This window comes from Synchiropus splendidus, chromosome 11 (assembly GCF_027744825.2).
Source record: "Synchiropus splendidus isolate RoL2022-P1 chromosome 11, RoL_Sspl_1.0, whole genome shotgun sequence".
In the NCBI taxonomy this organism is placed as follows: Eukaryota; Metazoa; Chordata; class Actinopteri; order Syngnathiformes; family Callionymidae; genus Synchiropus; species Synchiropus splendidus.
Window position 1 is genome coordinate 12,302,261 of NC_071344.1, and position 20,675 is coordinate 12,322,935.

At 42.6% G+C, this 20,675-nt stretch overlaps 1 protein-coding gene across 4 annotated transcripts in view; it reads right to left on the minus strand.

Annotated features, from left to right (window-relative positions):
- The window catches only part of gria1a (glutamate receptor, ionotropic, AMPA 1a), a 76,127-nt gene that overhangs the window by 43,957 nt on the left and 11,495 nt on the right, over nucleotides 1-20,675 (minus strand). For all 4 annotated transcript variants that reach the window (XM_053878433.1, XM_053878432.1, XM_053878435.1 and 1 more), the window contains exons 3-5: nucleotides 11,203-11,442; nucleotides 6,241-6,425; nucleotides 1,690-1,743 (exon numbers count right to left, since the gene is read on the minus strand). In XM_053878433.1, the coding sequence (XP_053734408.1) occupies nucleotides 1,690-1,743; nucleotides 6,241-6,425; nucleotides 11,203-11,442 (479 nt within the window). The remainder of the gene's footprint in view (nucleotides 1-1,689; nucleotides 1,744-6,240; nucleotides 6,426-11,202; nucleotides 11,443-20,675) is intronic.

The window sequence follows — 20,675 nt, forward strand, 5'->3', positions numbered from 1 at the left end:
GAGTTTTCTTTGGTGCGATCGTGAAGAAAATATAAATAACAACACGATTTGGTTAGTTAGGGTTCGTTCTCTTGGTGAGAACATTTGGTTGCCGTCAAGTCAAGTGTACATATCAAGTCAATTCACCGCCTCCTTGATTCATGTCTTGTCAAGACAAGTCAAGGCCATCTTCGTCAAGTCTCCACGTCAAGTCAAGTCACCGTCTTGTCACATCCTGTCTTGTCGAGTCACGTCTTGTTGGCATCTTGTCGAGTCACATCGTCTCGTCAAGTCTTTTCAACGTCTAACCTGTCCCTGTCTTGTCTTGTCAAGTCATCGTCATCTTCCACTGTCAAGCCAAGTCTCCAATTCAAGTCAGGTAACCCTCTAGTCAAATCCTGTCTCATCTAGTCCTCTGGTCACGTCTCGTCTCATCATTGTCAAGTCATTGTGTCCTTTGGTCATTGTCAAGTCATTGTCAAGTCTTTTCAACTTCTAGTCTGTTCTCATCTTGTCAGGTTTTATCCTCCCCCTTCTTTTGTGTTGCCTCCTGTGGTTTTTGTTTTGGATGAAACCGTGGTTTAACTCCGATCCTGCGGTCTCTTACTTTTCTACAAGCACTAGTGATACCCCAAGTTTGAGGATCATTTAGGATCTTATTTAAAACATTTCAATCTTCTCTTCACACGAAAACACAGGGAACGTGTCCAACACTTATTTGATCTATATGATTCTGTAGCTTTTTAGCATTTGAAATACAGTTAATAGTCAAATATAAAAGAGCTCATTCGGACAGCAGAAGGACGACGGTGGAGGGAGCTTGTGCCACATTCGGCAAAACATGCAGAGTCCGCATGATCCAGACAGCGACCCATTGCCATCAAAACGTCCACATAGCTTCATCTGCTTGAAACTTGAACGTTATTTTCCCAACATCAAATAAGACAGTCTGGCTCTGAGCTCACGGGTTTGAATCAATCCACATCACAGGAAGTCAAAATCGAGAGGTCAGACTGCAAACATCAAATGATGATTATTTGATCTGGAGCACAAATGCCAGCCATATTTCCAGTCGTCGACTCGACTCGGTCGCCTCGGCTATCAGCCACTTTCCTGTACAATTAGAACTGGGAAAGTGACCAGATGGCGAGACTTTGTCAATCTAACTAACCTCCAACGCATCAGCGACGGAAGCGGTCTGAGCCTCCAGCTGCATATCAAGGCCTCGATCACCATTGATGTCAATTTTCGACTATATTTGACTGCATCTTCAGGGCTGGGGCTCAGCACGACGCACAGCAGAAGGAGACTTCAGAGCTGAAGGCGGTTGCCCTTCCTCAACTTCATTGCGATGATAACTCACCCTTTGCCCCGTAGAGCTTTACTCTTAAGCCACTCAAGTGTGATGCTCATGAGGAGCTGGGCGAGAGCTGGGGGGATCTTGGTGTGAGGAATTCAAACAGTCTGGAAGTACGGCCCTTGATAGGTTCTTAATATTGGCTCATAAAAGTTGCAAGGCAGATCATGTGATCACGAGAGTCATGATGGAAACCAACCGACATTTTTTTCTGTTTCACAACAAACTGAAAACAGGGTGAACAGGCACTTATTGACACGTTCAGTGGACTGTAAATGCATTTTTAAATCCTGTATTACTAAGTAAACCAGAACCACAAGTGGACGAATGGAGACATCAATTTAAACACTTACCAGGTTGGCGAGGATGTAGTGGTAACTCTTCGCGTTCTTGCCTTGTTCCACAATCTACAAGACACAGGAGAAATGGAGGGTAAACATCTGTGGCAGCAGAGCTAAAGGGTCAATTTGTGTTCATGTGCATGTGTGGGTGAGCGCACCAGAGTCACTGTGAGACATCTAAGGTCCAATTCAGGGTGAAAGCAAGACACAATTCCTTGGTTTTTTTAAGAGTCTGAAATGGCTTCGTGGCAGGTGTGTGCGGCTTATTCTGCTAACCATTACATTAGTTTCCTGATAGTTTCTAGCCATTGAAATATCATTGTCAGCAATGAGCTCAACAGGACAGCAGGTGGCAGTAGCATTACAGCTTGGACAATACACTCAGATGGAGCGATGAAGAAGTTATGTTGCTACTTGTCACATGACCTCCGTAACTCCTGAACCTCAGTCATTTTAATAAGCAGTTTATGATCATGAATATCTTCATCTGATGCCCGATTTTTTTGGTGAAGCTCTGGTATTCGGTGGCCCAACTTAAAGCCTAACTGATGACCGAAAAAAACCCTATAATACTCCAATGTTGAGCTGCAACATCCCACACACTCATTTCTGGAGTCAAGCAACGAAGTTGACCCCTGGCCTATTATTTCTGTGAAAAGTTGCACCACTGTTTTGTTGCTTGTCCAGACACCCACTTACCAGAAAAGAACAACACAATCTCACACAAGCGGAACACAGAAAGCCTCAAGTGATTATCTAATGCTGCTATTTAAAAAGCAACAGTCCTTGTTTCAGGGAAGAAAAAGCCAAGCAACATTATCTTAAAAACTGCTTCAGCCACTTGAGGTTTCTTTTGCACAAAGTCATTGGGAACTGAATTTCACTTTTTTTTTCTTTTAGTTTCAAGTTTTCTCACATTTCTTCACTACTTCCTGAAAGTTTTCTCTGTGAGCGGAGCTGAAATGAGTGAATGATCTGGGGTTTTCTGGGCTGTCAAACAGGGAGGAGGCCAGGGGGCAGACCTGGCTCAGATCATGTCCCTTGGTTGACCAGGAAACTCTTCCCCTGAAGGGCTGGAGAAGATTTCAGGGGACGTTTTTTGGCTTCTTAACTTCAACTGCTGCCCCCGTGATCCCATCACAGTTAAACAGGGGAAAAATGGATAAAAAAAAAAACAAAAAAACATAAGTAACTGTGAGGTCATTTACACAACTGATAAAATCTTGCTCACAAAAACACCTGATAAAACTACACTGATATTAATGTTCTTTGCATCATACTTTTTTACTAGTGTAGTTATTGAGGTGCAGAAAGTCAGAGAGTGACTCCATTAAAAGTCAAGTTTATTCGAGGTTTGATGACAAACTAATCACGATTAAGTCCAATAAAAAGACAATGCAGTTATTGGATTTCCTCTGGACACTCTGGTTTCCTCCCACCGTCGAAGTAGTAGACACATACACATGCAGCATGCGTGTGTGCAGGTGTCAGTCTGTAGGCTCACAGGCCTTTTTTACATTCAAATAAAAAGTAAATTGCTAAATGGAAACAGGGGTTTATTGACTATATTTACTGTTATTATAAGGAAAAAATAATGTCACTATACATTCATAACATTACAGTGTGACTGTTGCGAAGGACTTAATATATTACTTAATATATTTGTGTTATTAAATTATTACCGCAAAGTCACAGCGGAAAATACAATGAAACCATGACAATACAGGTTTAAAATATGTCATTTAATTATACATTATATTGTTTTATTTTCCTAAAAGATCCCCATTGTAAGTCATAAATAATGGACAAGTTTTATGAGTGCTGAATATTTTCAACACAACTGGGCTAAAAGAAATAAAAAAAATGAATAACGTTATTATGGGGTATTTTTTCAATATGTCTTATTTTAATTTTGAAGAACTAGAAAACACACTGAAACTTTGCACCTGCATGTGGCCCCGTGGCTGCATGTCAGTTTTCCTGAAATTTTCTGAACCCAAACCTTTCATTTCTAACAAAGAATGAAAAACGATTACAGGGATCAATTCAACCGGTGTGCCTTAAAGCAGCACTAATTTCACGTGATCCAATTCATAGTCCTTAGTCTCGACCTCCATTATTTGGGCGCCTGGTGAGGGGTGTCCTCAAGTGCTGTAAAGTTGTGGGTCCTACTGGCGCTGTGGGCCGTGACAGAAGGTGGCATCCCTTATTCATGGTGACCCCAGCACCAGGCGGACCCGTAGGCCGGGCCTCTGGCGAAGCACGGCGAGTGAGCAAAGACAAGCAGTGACACCAATTCACCCGGCGCTGAGGGGAAAACGCACCACAGTCGACCAACATATTGATGCGTCTGGGTGCCAGCAGTGGGTTCATTATACATGCGAGAATTGTAGAGTCACTCCGAGTTCATCCTCAGCAGAAAGGGGTCACTTCCTCATCTCTCTGAAAGCAAAACACCCGACTGCTCTGGTAGTCATGATGAATGCTCTCCTCCGAGACCATATCAACATTCAGCGTATATGAAAAGTCACCCCTCAGGATACTGTCAGTGACATTATCGTCGGAGAATCTGTGTACTGGATGAGATAAATGAGAGGAGCGGGCGGGTTTAAAGGGCAGGAGAGGCGAAGGTGTTATGGGTTTATGTTCTGCTGGATATTGTTGTTGGAGGCAGCAGGCAGATGCGGGTGATTGATGGTGGTTGTCTGAATGGAAAAGTTCTCCGGCTCGGCGCCTGTAAACTGCGGAGGACTGATGCAATAACCTTAACTGGAGACACCAGGCCATCAATAACGGTCCCCACCTACACACCGAGCCCCGCCGCTGGGGGGGGGGAGGGGTCGATCATATTGTCTAATAACAGATACAAATCTATCTGACGGTTCCTCCATAATCAAAGGAATATTTGAATCAGAAATGACTTCTTTTTATCACTCTTCCCACGGCCACTGCCAAAATGGACGGAAGGAGACGTGCTGGTGAGGAAATTAAACCCATTTAAGGAAAGCAAGATGGCCTTTTATAAGATTATTACTATTTATTTAGACTAAAGCCCAACTGTTCTGTATTAAAGAGAGTAAGTGAAGACACCATTGAAAGTGTTCGCCTCGTGTTGCCCTGACATCAGCTACTCTTATTTCCGCGGTGGAGGCCATTGAGCCAACAAGCCAATGAAGTCTGGTTATCAAACATGCTACCAGAAAAACAAGTGTTTTGTTGCACAGCTGCAACTTGAAATTATTGATGTGTGGTGTAACACATTCCATACTGAATATTAACATTCAAATAAATAATACCTTTAAGGCCTCATGTAATTTTCTACTATATTTCAGATTCAACAACCTTCATATTCAAACCACGTACGGTTTGTTTCATTTGCCACAGCATGTCAACAGCATCATAAGAACAAAGGGTTTCCTCTCTATTCTGCTGTAAAATGTTGTTCATTTCCATCATACACTGTGAAGTTAAATAAATAAAGTCAATCGTAATAAATGACTTGAATCAGTTTTTGTTGTTTGGTCTCGCACAGCAGCAAAGATAGAAGTTAAAAGTGGCGGACCAGGAGGACACCCAGGCATTTGACTTGGTAAAATTCCAAATAAACAAAAATCCTGATATTTAGATTCTTATTCTCATAGTAATAGAAGTCTATTTCAAGCCCACATTAAGCGTACAACAACACCAACTCTTGAATCTCAACTTGATCTGTGGGATTGAAAAGGAACAGAGAGAGACGTACTCAATAATTACACAATAACTACACAATCATTTTGACTCAGTTTGACTTTGATAAGAGTCAAATTATTGTTACTTCATGTGCAGAGCTTTGTCTTGATGATCACGAGGGCTACCTTCCATAACTATATGAATTAGTTGTTTAGCCAATAAGAGCCCTGGTTAGTTGTGAAAATCAGGATCTGATTTTTGAATTAAAATAAAATAAAATAAAATACCAAGTATTTCATACCAAATAACTGCTTGAACAGCTTTGGTCATTTTTGCGCGGCACCAAGTTATTAAACGCACCAAAAATATAGTTTTCATCCACAGAACTTGTAAGTAAAAGGTGAGCCACAAACATGAACACGCTGCTCACACTCCAATAGTTAGCAAAGAGAGTGGAGCCTGAACAAAGTCAGTCGCCTTCACTATAGTCTTAAGCCACGCTGACGTAACAGCTGGCTCCAAAATGATCCATTCAGAAGAACCAGCTTTGTTCTTGTGTTGTCGCACACTAATCCTCAGAACTGCAAGTATCCTCAGACTGAATTGTGAGTTCCCAAGCTGAGATCTTTCGGAGAGAGCGGACATGACTAAGCGCTGATACAGTCGCAAAATATTTACAGGATTAAAAATATCCGTCTCAGTCGGTGCTTTTCTCTGTGTCCTGAAAGCTTCAGGGACAAAACACTCTCCGGTCACCAACATCTTTTATACCCCTTTATGTTTTTGTCTTTCTTCCATTAGGTCAAAAAAAAAAAGAAGAGCACAGCACAAAAGCTTTCAGTTCCCAAACCGTAATTAGAAAACCCATTACTGACCACTCTGTTACACCATTACCTTCTTCAGGATGCCGGTGAGCCTCTCCGTCTCACAGTCAATGATGATCTGACCCTCCTTTCTCTTGTCCAAGTCTTGGAACACTTTCAAGAAGGATGCCTCCGTCATGGTCTCCACGTTGACCGAGGTCACCAGCCAGTTTCTCTCGGCCGCTGTGTCCAGGACTTTTTGAAGAACAGACAGGCCTGAGGAGAGGAGACTGAAGGTGAGCGTCTGGACTCGGCGCTGTCACTGTGTTTGAGGCTCGGGGAATAAACATGAGTTCGGATTTAAAGGCGGACAAAAATGCTCTAAAACTAAAACTAAAAATCTTCACGGTAGCAGCGCAGGCAACCTCCTTAATGTTCTATTGCACTCATGCCATCAATGGTATTTAAATGTACAATACCACAGGTGGGAATGAGCTGCTTGGGGGATGACTGCACTCGCTCGGTGCTTTTCTAGCTATTATGAATTCACTTTGGAAAATATGTCTCAGCAAATTATAACAGTGGATTATTAATTATAATACTGAAATAGGACCATCTCAGTGAGGGAAAACAAATCCCCCAAAAGACTGCAGCTAAGACTATGAATAAATCAGAGGAAATAATATGGATTAGAATAAAATGGGACTAAATAAATAACTGGATACAAACTCTTAACACATGTCAAGGTTACACTCGAAGCAGTTTGGGCAGTTTGGTGCAGGGAGAGCGCCAAGAATAAGCAGTTGTTTTCTGTCTAGAGAGAGAGAGAGAGATAGTGCGAGAGAGAGCAGTATGAAACAATGCAACAGCCTGTCCTAGTATTTATTTATTCATTAAATATAAAGAGAGTGCTTATATAATACATATAATATGGATTAAGATGGATGCATTTTGTGCATGAAGTACTGCAATATTTTAGTGTACAGATATTGCTCTGAGAATTATGACTCTGCTTCATGAAGCTTCAGTACGAGTCAAGGAAAAGCCCTTTTGCAGAATCACTTCAGTCTTTCACTACTTTTCGAACTAAAGTAGTGATACAGTGAAGGTGGAAGCCTGGTGAAGCCAAGGCTTATTAACTCCCCTGGCTTAGTGGGATTTGGGACAGTGGAGAAACGGCAGCTGAAAGAAGGGTCGGCTCGCCACATTGTGCAGCTCTCAACACAAAGCATTGAAGATATGTGGGCCAAATGTGGCGCGGGGAATGGCAGACTTTGATCACGATATCAAGTCGTGGAATCCCCGTCTGAATCAGCCCGCCTCCCATTTCTGCCGTTTGGCCGACCGAGCACATGAGCAGCCGCAATTACAAAAGCCAGCAATGTAAACAAACACATGATCCGTGTTTGCTCGTCCTGCCGTCGGCTGTCAAACACAGGACTCTCACGTTGCACGTTCAGCTCCTTTCTACTTGTTTGTTCAGGCGCCTGACGCATATTGAGCAAATGTAAAAAAAAGGTTTCTCCTTCCTCCAGCGAGAACAACAAAGACTTGTCGTCGAGGAATGAGGAATGCAGCGGCAGCCTGCGAGACACGTTCACTGGGCCTTTTTGGAAGGCTCACCAGCTGCTCTCCAGGCAACATGGTACCTGAGGCTCATTAAGGGATGCAAAGATGGAGGCTCTTTCACCTTTACATGCCACAACAATGCAGCGCATGAGAATAATAAGACGAGTGGAAGGAGAGAAAAGGAGGTTTCATACTAACACGACGGTTGGTAAACGAAGCATTGCTTCTTTGTGGAGCATGATTGCAGTCTGTGGCATGAAGAGTTGACCCAAGGAAGACTTTGTTCTGTTTCCGGTTCAAAAAACAGGAAAATAAATTGATTCAGTGTCGCAAACTAATGGCGACTTACAGTGATGTATTCCACTAATTAACATGACAATAAAAAGATCCAATTGCCACATGAAGAAAATGATTTTTAATTCAACCTTCAAACATCGACTGGTTTGTCTGTTGTTTATTATCACATTTTCTAGAGGCAAAAATGAGCTCACTCTGACAATGGCATTTACCTTCTCAGATGTCAGGTTTGTCTAAAGCAAAAGATTAAATGCTGAATTTCAGTTCACTTTACATAGTTTTTCCTGACTTCTTTTAATCCCAGAAACTCAAAGTAAAGCAGAAAAATTCAAGGCTGGCTCATAGATTTGGAAGGTAACTACGCAAAAGTATATTTTGATCATCTTCAAGAGAACAGCAGGATTTAAAGACAATCATTCAGTGGTGTAATGTTGGTAATGTTCATTTAAGCACCTGGTCAGGACAGCAACCTCAACGTCAGTCATCGGTTAGCTATGCTAATGTGGTATGCTACATTCAAATAGCATGCTACATTAGCATAGCTAGCCGCCAGTCTTCGTCTGTGGTTCATCCACGAACAAAAAGTTCTGACAAAAACCCATCTTGTAAAAATTAAAGTGATAATATCAATTCTGAAACACAACATGTAAATGCAGTGTAAAAGCAATATTCTTCTGACATTACTGCTAAAAATGTGTATCTTAAGCAACTCGCTGTAAATATTAATCATTTATAAATCATCAGCAGCACAAAAAATATATTCTTTGATTAATAACATTTTCAATTGCTCAGCAGTTTAAGTTTATTTTTATTTATTTCTAAAATAAAGGGAGTCAGATGATTATAGTTGTCTTTGCGCATTCGCTTGTTGCTGCTTCCACACATTCAAATTCTACATTGAACTGCCACTAAGCACAGAGCAAAACCATGTCACATTCAAGTGTGTTTTTCTGGAGTCCTCAGTCACCTGACTGAGAAACATTAGTGAGTATCACTAGCTTTTGTGAAGCTAAACTAGCATGTAAAACAGAATTTCACATTTGAATTTCATACAGCTCAAGGAGAGCAAGAGGAATTCAGCTCATTTCAGTACCATGGAGAGCTCCGAAGGTCTAGCCGATCCATTTGAAAGCCCTCCGTCCATTTGCTGTGAATAAATATTACATAGAAAAACCCAAATATCCCGGCACCAGGGCTCCGAGCCAGGCATCGCCGTGGAAGATAGATCTAATACCTATTATCTTCCTTTACTTCTCCTTCTCGCCTTTTAAATGCAGCTTTGTGGCTGAATGCTGCACAATAAATCAGAGGCAGGCTGGAAGATACACTCCTCTCTGGGAACCCAGGAATAATAATATCATAATGGAATCTGGCTGTCGCAGCCAACCTACTGGCCACAGGCGATACATAAAGACAGATGCACGAGGCCTCCAGAGTTAAGGAAAATGACACTTTGAAAATCCATTTGCCGAATACTTTTTAAAAGGGGTCGTATAGACAATCAAATCCAGCTCCCTGTCATTGATGGGTGAGGAGAGAAATATTGCATCAATATATCAAGGAAGGAAAGGTTTATCGGTTGGGAAAAGGAGAATTATTTGTTTAGTTGTCCGAGAAACAAAGTAAAGGAATCAAATCTCAAAAATGTTTTGGGTGTATTTACAGATATAATGCAGTGTTCAATGGCTTTTACACTGAATTCCAACTGATAAAATAGAAATTATTAGTCATAACTATATATATATATTTTTTTTTGCTTTTCAGCTCATGATAAAATTTGACCTTCACTACTTCTGCCAATACTGTACATTTTATCAGTGACATGCAGTGAAATACATAAACTGTATGAAACAGTTTGATTTATTTTCTCCTTCAAATCAGATATTTATTTGCGAGTATCGACTGAGAGACATAGCATCTCCATCGTGTCCGAGGTTGGCCCTGGGGATTCCGCCCAGTCGGACATGTCCAGAGCACCTCACCTGGGAGTCAGTGCTTTAAGCGGAAAAAAACAAATGTCGATATGCCCCATAACAACCTGCTGTCAGCCAGACATACAAAAGCATGAGTTAAATTTTTGTAGAAAGGTTCTAAATCTAAACCACGGAGTCAATTCTATCAGTCAGTCTACTTGTCATTCTGCCATCAGTTGTGGTCCAGGGCTCCCTCCCCTTCCAGACCCCAGTTGAACAATGATATATTTTTTTATCTTCCACATGGATGGACGTTTGGATTATGGCACATGTATTAAATTGATATACATCTTTCAAACTTAGTGTGATCTTTGTAGGCAGAAAATAACCCTGACCAAGACGTATCCAGGCAACAGAGAAGCACAGGTTACACCGGCTCCACCACTCGATCACATGTCACATTGACACCGAATATACACGCATCACTTCCTCAGTGTGTAATGCAGAAGACGCACGAGACGTTCAGAGCCATCGAGGGTGAAGGCCAGCGTGAAATATCCTCCGCCTGACAACATTCCTGAGATGAGAAGTTGCAGTTCCACACCTCGCACCCAGATCCATCGCTGGACACTTGCATCTGGACAAACATGGTCAGGCTCCACAACACCTGTGTCTGCTGTTGTGGGATTTTCCAGGAAGGAGGAGGAAAGCAGGCGGCTGCCAGGTGCTGCTCTTTATTTTTGTCTGCCTCCACATGAGCGTAATCAAGATGTTTAAACTGCAACACTGGGAGCGCGTTGCCATGCTACTGACAAAAGAGCAGGTTAGCAGCGAGGAGAGCTAAATGAAAGACAAATCTTTTGTGCGTTTGAGTGATTTATCTCTCCGTCGTCACTGCTCGATGGTTATATTCTGTCAGTCCAGCTTCTGGAAGCCTGTTCCACGCTGCACAATGGCGACGATTGAACCCCATTGCTGTCGTCATGGCAATTTGAGGACAACTAATGGCAGTCTGCTGGAACGAGTAGCGCTGTCTCTGCCTTGACAAAAACTGCATAGGTTGTCTCTAAAAATGACACGTATTTAACAAAGCTATAAGCATGATAAGTGACTCTGTCACTTTATCCTGCTTTTATCTTAAAAATCGCTTGAAAATATTTCAGCACCGCGGACAGCGACTCAAGCTCCCAGCTTGTTTTCTGTCAGTTTCAAATGAAAAACACGAATATCTGCAGTCATTCTGGAGGCTACAAATTGCTTTAACGGATGCCTACCTGAGTCTGAACTGTACATGTAGACAAACTTGTTCCACCCATAGTGTTCAATCACTCCCACCAGCGCGTCCTGAAGCTCGGGCCTCAGCTGGATGACAAACTGATTGGCCGTCTCGATGGGGAAGGAGGGGGTGACGAAGCAAACATGTAGAGCGCCACAGAAGGACATGAGCATGTTGACCGTCTTCCTGTCGTACAGGCCGATGATGGCGTAAACACCCTTGGAGAACTGGGAGCAAACTGCAAGAGAAGGAAGAAGAGGATAATGTCAGTCAGGATGGAGGAGGAATCGTCTCTGTGGCGAGATTATCTGCTGATCAATACAGTGAGACAGAGCGAGAAGCATCCAGCGCCGAGCCTCTCTTTGTCTCCCTTTATTTAGAGGAACAACATGACGGAATACATTCTCTTGACTCTCTTGACCTGCATTTATTTAAGGTTATGAGTTAGGTGCAGCGATGAGTTTATGTTTGGAGAGCAATCACTCAGAGGAGCTGCTGCAATATTTAAATCTGCTCTTTAGCCTTCAAGTGTTTACCAGTGGATAGAAACAAAGATCAGATCTGGGCGCTGTGAAGCTTGGGGGCCAGATCTGAGCCCCGGTTTGGCCCAAGTGACGTCACGATAAGATAGGAAGATAAAAGCACAGTAATGAATTTGTTTTGTCTTATCTATGACAGACAATCTGTTTCGAATGTGTATTTATTGAGGAGGCTTCGATGGTGGGAGACAAAAACAAGGCCGAAATGTGGCGTGTGATGCAGTGATGCAATCCAACAACATGCAAAACACAATGCAGTAGAATATGTTCTTGAAATACGGGACAGCTGTGGAAAGTCTGGCAACCCACTCCAGCCCTTCAGCAGTGACAGCCCCGACTCAGCGTTGCTCTTTATTTGATCACACGCTTTATTGTTTATTGTTGTTTACTCAGCATCAAGTGTGATTCAAAATCTGCACACAGTGTTGACCTTTTAAAGATGAACAATATTTTTACGATTACGATATTGAGAATAGAAGTTTGTGACCAGCGTTCAACCTAACTATCTAGAGCCTGCTGCTTTTGTTTTACACGTTTTGTTTGGAGGCCGAACATTGAAACTCTTTTTGGAATTTGTAATAAACATTAACTTACTTGGGAAAATATGAACTTATTCTGGGCTACTTGTGCAATATTTTAAATCCTTAACCACTGCATTTGATACTTGGTATTCAGTCAAACATTTAATTTTTATTTGGGTTAAGCTTTTATGTTTCACTCAATAAATGTGTTACAAAACATGGCTTTTTAAATGCAATTACTTTACAAATAACATTTTAATTTCCGTTTCATTTCAGTTATGATGAAATCCATTTTTTTGGATTTCTTTTATTCATTTTTTTGCAGTCCTGTGTCATTACTCAGATGATACCCCACACATCACCATGATCTCAAAATAAAACTTGAGACATGTCCCTCCTTTTTTTTAATGGAGAATCGGAGAAAATTTCCAGAGATCAAGGGTCAGACAGAAAAGGTGCAACACTTCAAAGCTTCTAGTATCCTGTTACACAACAAGTGATGAGCCCCACAATATACATGTCTCAATGTGTCATTGTGTGATGACGACATTCTTCAAATAAGGCTTTAGTTCTTTCTAACTATGAAGCATCAAGGCCATATTGAGACCCGTGGGTCGGCCACCACTCCAACACCCGTGACCTTACGTGTTGTTATCATGCTCTGACTGGAGTTTTTAAGCCAAATGACATATGACTCAATCTCACAACGTGCACCATCAACTGAAAGGGAATATTTCAAGTGGATTCCACAAATCTGGATGTGAGTTGTGTATACGAAGCGTGGTGTGTGTTGCAGGAGGTGAAGGCAGAGCAGGCGACCAGGGGTGAATCAATGCATCCCTGGGGTTCGGCTGACATTTCAGCTGCAGCAGGAGACACTCCATATGTTCTCAATTCCTTCCCTGCCTCCGTCATGACCAGTCACTGCCGATCTCTCACTCCACACACCACATAATGCATCAGTCTTCAGCGGATAAACCGGCTCTGCGTGGCCCACAAAGCCAGCCATCTCGGCACACTCCAGTCTGGCCAAGGCTATTTCGGATGCGGCGAAGGGTGGTGCCTTATTATCGCAGTATTTACCAAGCAGATTGAAGTCGCTGCCGGTCGCAGTGTGAGGGCCCGCATGCTCCTGGGAGCCACTGAGATGATGGCCAATACCCAAAACGCCTAACCTGTCACGGACCTGCCCCCTGCAGGCCAGCACGTGCGTGACGGAGCCTCAGAGAGAATCGAGTGTGGCTTTACATAAAAGAGACACATACGCAACCCGAGGCGCTCGGGAAGCCTGGTGACTCACATCACTTAGAGTGAGCCTTGAAATAGACATTCTGCGCCTCGCAACACCGACTTAGTAATAGAACTATCTTCTTCATTCTGGTAAATGGACACTCGTTCCACTGGCATATTTTCCTCTTACAATTTCCTTCTGGAGTGGTGGCCTCCACGTTCTGCCCGACTCATCGTGTAATGAGAACATGTTTGACTTTTGGCACAGTCCTCCATTAGCCTGCCCCACAGCCCAACACCTTCACGTACGGAGTCAGTTCCAATACTGGAGCACCTGAGGCACACAAACACGACAATCTGCTCGTCTGATGTCGAAGTTCTGTGGGGAACATGTGTGTAAAATCCTGATAATAACAATGATAATAAGAAGAAGAAGATGAAAAAGAAGAAAGACAAAGAAATAACGTACATTATCAAAAAAAATTATATATATATATATATATATATATATATATATATATATATATATATATATATATATATATATATATATATATATATATAGTAAAAAAAAAGAAATAAATAAAGAAAAGTATGAGACAAAATATTGATCTCATGTAAGCTTTCAGGAATATATTTAAATTATGATAAAAAAAAATAGCAAAAATGGATTAGCGTACTAAAAAAGAGAAAAGTATATGGCGAAAGATGACAAATTCTGTTGTCAGAAAAAAGATAGTAACTCTGAAAATAACAACAATCTTAATGATAACATGTCTTCATTGACAGTTACAACTGGGCAGATTTCTAGTCATAATAATAATAATAATAACAACAACAACAACAGTAGTCATAAACTGACTGTCCATGGACATGGAATATCCTTTATAACGAAAAACAACTTCCTGTGCAAAATTAAATAACCTGTTGAAAACTCGGGTCTTTAGATGTAAAATATGTAAATAAATAAACGAAAAGAACTAGAAATGCTGGAAGGAGGATTTCTGCTTGTTTATATACTTATTCATCCCTTTTCTTGAGAAAAATGGTGTCTAAAATGAGTCCAAAAACAAAAAAAAAATGAATGGACAAACTTCTACCTATGTAAAACAAGACAATAAAAATAGAAACTCACTCACTTGATGGTAAATCATTGGATGGATGTGTGGATTCTTGTGTGCTATTAAGAAAGGTCAGGTTATAAGCAAGACTCAACCTACTTCATTGGAAAGTGCAGAACAGGGTTCTCCCTGGTGCTTTGCCGTGACCTGCTGGCAAAACCCAGAATAGAGGCACTTTGGCTCTTTGTCTATAAGACTTTATGGCAACATGTAGTGAAGGGAGGCTCCGCCTTTGAAGGTCGACCTTAAAAGGACCATGAAGTAGGCACAAAGCACATCTCAACCTACGACACTTTACCCACCCACCGGAGACACCACCTACGCTGGGTAAAAGTCCAGGGAAGAATGTGCACCCTGGACATGAATATCGACTCAAATGAAAAACATCACTCAGTGGCACATTTGTTCCGTTTAATGAGGCTGTCAGGAACGAGTGTGTCTCTGGTTAGCGCGGCTCCACATGTGTAATGACACTGGACGGCGGGTTGAGCGACCCAAAGTGTCTCCAAGACCAGAGCAACACCTGTCCACGCTGGCATTCACCACAGCTACAGCTGCCATGGCAGCAGGACTGCGGTTGCCGGGGCAACGCTCTGTTTCTCTGGCACAGATTACAGTCGCTCAGAGCTGCTAAAGGACATTTGGAAGAAGGAGTGGAGAAGGTTTTGTCAAAATGATGTACTCCCTGAAGGAGCCAGTGAGTTTGCTAAACTGCCTCGGCTCCAGTGAATCCGACCATAATTCCTGACGTAAGGAGGATTCACGGCAATACTTTGTTGCTACGACGCAGCGCTAACATCCAGCGGAGTGAGAAGTCTGCGGCCTAAAAAATGAAATGTTCAATTAACGGAGCAGATTTCCACTCGTGGCTGCAGGAAAGAGAATTGAATTGATAATCGCACAACAGGAGCCGCTGTCAGAAACGCCTCACACGGCGACATCGTCCCTGCTCTGTTTCCTGTGCCCGGCAGCTGTTGCTCTGCTTAGCATGAGCTAAATTCCAAATGACAGAAGTGTCTGCGCCGGCTGCACAAGGAGGACGTGTTTGTGACAGTCGCCTCTTTATCTGAAGTTGCAATGATAGGACGGTTGCTCCAGGGTGCCACTCAGGCCATGGAGGATGTAATCCGATGTTCTATATGATGAGGGACATGCATTTATGCGCTTCTTTTGGGACTCGCACAAGCGCTCATAAGCTGAAGAACTGTTGGTTCTATGAAGTACAGCCACATGCTTTACTCCGGGAAAACAACAGGACACCAGGACTACTTTATTGCAGGACATCAGGCAACAGACCACCTGGCTCGAAGGCACCAGAAAAACAAACTGAAAGTGAGATTCATCACTTCACTTTTCATTTTACTTCTCGACTTTGACCAGCGAATACAACGTCAGAGCACTGTGGTCAGGTGACTTACTGCCATGTCGTCATGGCTAAGTGTTAGCTCTTGTGAAATTCCGACTCAGCGACAACAGCGTCTAACTTTTTGCTCCATTTATATCTTAAAGATGGGAAGCCTTGTCAATTGAAATGTCCAACTGTCCAACATGACATTCGTAGTCACAATAAAAATCTGATTTTGCTGCGTGATCTTTTTCGAATAGAATTGTTTGTGAGTAAACAGGTCATGGGAGTGACTCGTGACAAAACAACATCTATTTTTTTCTGTTTTACATTCATCCTTCACTCATTTTGACCGAAGTTAATAAATAAGACGAAAGAAATACACTTAACAGAGCGCACACCTCGCCAAGGCCGCTCATTTCCACCCACTTATATTCGGTGATATTGCCCCACTTTCATTTTATAGACATACAGAAGTATCTGAAAAGTATCTCTAACAATTCAATATTGATCCAAGACTTAGTTGCCATGGTCCCGATATCTCACCGAATTGAACTGATGACTGACGTTTACGTTGGTTAGTATCTAGCTGAGGCTCTTGTGCTACAGTAGGCCAGGCTAGCTGCGTTTAGCTAGCTGCTAAATGAATGTCAGTTTGTGTGACTCTAACGTTTTCTTCTATTAAAGACTCTGTCTAAGCTAAAGCTAACAAATGAATAATACACTCTACCAGTGATAAGCCGATATGACCCTGAGGCTCCTGAAGCATTGACAATAGACATTTTTGGTTAATTATATTTGAATTCATTTGGACGAAAAAATGATTTTTTAATGACATTATGAATTATTTCAATAATTTGAAATATCATCCTGCGTATCGACGTTTGCAATTCAACCAACAACTGTATAGAAATGTGACCGACTACGTAATCTCCAAAATGGAATTGGTTAAATGCCATTTTTTCACTTAAACATATGAGTTTCGTTGCGCTCAAGTCAACATACAACCTTTTTTTCTCCCCTCTCTATCGCAGCACTACTTAATGTATAAACCAATCGATACACAGAAGATGAATTACACAAAGAGCAGCCACTGTGGAATTACTCAAATGCTTTGAAACAACCAAAGGAAGGTCTTCTCTGCCATTTGTCTGATGCCATTTCACCATAAAAGTCAGGAAACATGCGAATCACGACTCCTCACAAGGACATAATCCAGTCCACGGTACTGTATGGCAGATGCATCCTCTCACGCACACGCGAGAAGCATCCCACCACACTTGTCTCCGGGGACATCGCTCTGCACTTCTGAGACCAGAACACAGAGAGAATTCTCGCAGTGACGGAGCGCGCAGTTCAGCTCGAGGTTTCGCACTGATTGGAAGGTTATTATTTATTCATACAACAGGTCTTTTTTAAAGAGTTTCTGACGCAGGGCTGATTGGAGCCACGACTATATAGAGTTGCTGCTGAATATTAAACAGTACGCAGTTGTGCTGTGGAATATTTTCTCATGGTATATAATCCTGTTATATACTCGCAGCATGTACGACTCGACCAGGAGATGGAGGCGTCAAAATCCGGTGCCACTTTCCTCCAGCACAGCATCAACAAAGGTTTCCACTGCCGCACTGGAATTCCCAGCAACACGAGGCGTGATATGTATTCATCTAAATCCACATGGTATATTTGGTTCCATCGCCGATCATTTTGGATTTTGATTTAACCCGGAAATCAGAACAAAAACAGTGTGATTTGAAGTCAGATGTAAAGATATTGTGTATTAATACTTGGATGAGTTGAACTTCAAACGATTTAAGTAAATAAACTTAAGGCTAATAAGTTGTTCGTGTGATGAACGTTGAACAAAATCTTATGGAATTACGGAGCAAACGATACATAAAAATCGAATTTAGGGTTAGACGTTAGGATTCAGCTCATCCATCCATCCATCCATCCATCCATTCATCATCCATCTATCTATGCGCCTGTCTATCCATCCGTCTACCTATCTATCTATCGAACCACCCATCCATCTATCCAACTGTCCATTCATTCACCCAGGCATCCATCCATACACCTCTCTGTCCATCCATCATCCATCTACCTATCTATCTATCTAACCATCCACCCATCCATCCACCTATCCACCCATCTATCTATTCACCTGTCCATTCATTCACCCAGGCATCCATCCATCCATCTCTCTGTCCATCCATCCATCCACCTACCTATCTATCTATCTAACCATCCACCCATCCATCCATCTCACCACCCACTTATCTATCCACCTGTCCATTCATTCATCCAGGCATCCATCCATCCACCTCTCTGTCCATCCATCATCCATCTATCCATCTACCTATCTTTCTATCCAACCATCCACCCATCCATCCATCTCTCCACCCACTTATTTATCCACCTGTCCATTCATTCATCCAGGCATCCATCCATCCACCTCTCTGTCCAGCCATCATCCATCCATCCATCTACCTATCTATCTATCCACCCATCCATCCATTCCCAGAAACCTCACCCTCTTCTGGGAGAGGTCTTACCAAGAGACAATTTTGTCAGGGTGTTGTGGGTCTTCCCCGAGGTCTCCTCCCATTTGGGCACATCCCAAAACAGACGTCCAACCGTCTGTCAAAGTTTAGCAGCGATTCCAGTGTCAGTCTCCGAGATGACCTTCCTCACCCTCATCTTTAAGGAAGACAACCACGCAACAGAAAAAATAAAGAAATAAATTGAACAACTTCCGCATACAAACACGCAGGTGGAATGAGGAAAGAAACTCTTCCATAGAAGCATTGACACCAGGCTTTGACTGACTGACTTTGCACATTACAAACTGTTTTTCTTTTCCGGACCTGTCACTTCAGACAGAGGGAATCCAGGACAGAAACTGCAGTGACATCAGCTGGGGACAGAGTCCTCCTCCCCACAGGTGAAGGGTCACTCAATCAAGCCCGCAGCACTTTGAGGATCAATAAGCTCATGTGCGACAAGACCCAGTACCTTCCACTCAACCACCCATGGCTAATAACAGCCCGATCATGTGTGCAATAAAAACTCTGCTCCTCCCTCCGGAGCCATCCATCTTGCGCAGGGCTAATCAGCCAAGTTAATAATAGGCCAAAGCAAAAGAAGTCCAGGGTGCTTTCACACACCGCGTGAGAAGAATCCCTCAGGTGCTGGTGCCAGGACGTGAGCCCTGCCACACAGCGTGACTCACACTGAGCCATCCATCTCCCAGTGTGCAGAGGACAGGGACGCAGGGGGACCCAAACACAGGGATCTGGGCGGGTGGGACTGAACTGGGGGCCAGTTTTCTGGATTTACAAGCCGTTCCCAACTCCCTTGGCAGATATGTGTGCGGGACACATTAGAAATACTGTTGAATTCAGACCAAACATACACTCACTTTCATTGGAGCTTCCAGTCACAGTGAGTCAGTCCTCTGCTGTTCCCTTCAGCCAATGAGGAGTCTGAAGATGTTCCCAAGCCGGAGTAAACAGGGGAAACATGGTTGACCAAAATACTCTCCACAGGCTGGGGGTGTTAGAAATATCGATCCCCTCAGATATCGCACTACTTCATTGTATCAATATCTGGAGGCCGCCACATCAGTATTTAATACATAAATACTTGGATATGATGCTGCATTTGTGATGCGTGTTTAACACAAAAAAAAACAACACAAATGAAAACCTTATAAGACTGTAAATGTTGTGCATTATCTGATGGTTTTCCTCCTTTAAACAATGACTTTTGTTTACTGACATTACACTGTACATCACTGAACTTACAGTATCATTACTAACCATCATGTATCATAACTCCTGTATCAGGGTGAGTATTGTGAGACTCCTGCCCTACAATAAGTAGGACAGCTAAGCCTTATCCACATTGTGACAAACCCAAAGCTACATATCTAAGAGAGACAAGAACCTCTGACTTAAAGGTCCATTTAAAAAAAGAAAGAAAGAACAAAGAAAACACATCGGCTTCCAGCACTGTTGTTCTCTAGCTGAGGAAAAAAAAAAGCCTCCAGTTGAGTCAAGGACCCTCATCCCAGAATACCAGACTGCCTCTGTGAATACTTAGTAATATTATATTTCAGCTGCCACTTATGGTAGGAATGTAATGGACTCGGGTTCTTCACCTAAGTCCTTCCAGAGAGAAGCCAGATGAGGATGCTGTCCAACTGTGAGAAGCTGCGCACACACTTGAAAGATAAACAAATTGACATGATAATCACAGCTTTTAAAGGAAGTCAGCGCCCCATGGGTTGCCATGGCAACGCAGCTGTCGGGTACGAATACAATAATTCCACCATGTTTTTCTCTTTTATTTTCTCCTGATCTTACACGATTATAGACAAATGAAAGAGATTGTGGAAGACGCTGCGTGTTGAGCCCCCGTGATATGAAGCGAGCATGATCTGATTCAATGCCGGCATAAGAGCTTTTGGGAATGCTTTGCCTGGAGTCCCCGGAGAACAGCTCCGCCTGACGGAGTGTTGCGCTCCACGGAGGTGTGTTCGCTGGTCCCTGGTTTAAACCCCTTTAGCTTTTCAAGCTCCAGGGAGATGCATCGCCCCAGAACGAGCGATAAAACAATGTTCATGTCGCTGAGAAAGTAGCAAAAATAAAAGGGAAAATACAGGAGCAGATGCCCAGATCCCAGAGTGAGAGTCAGATCCGACATCATGA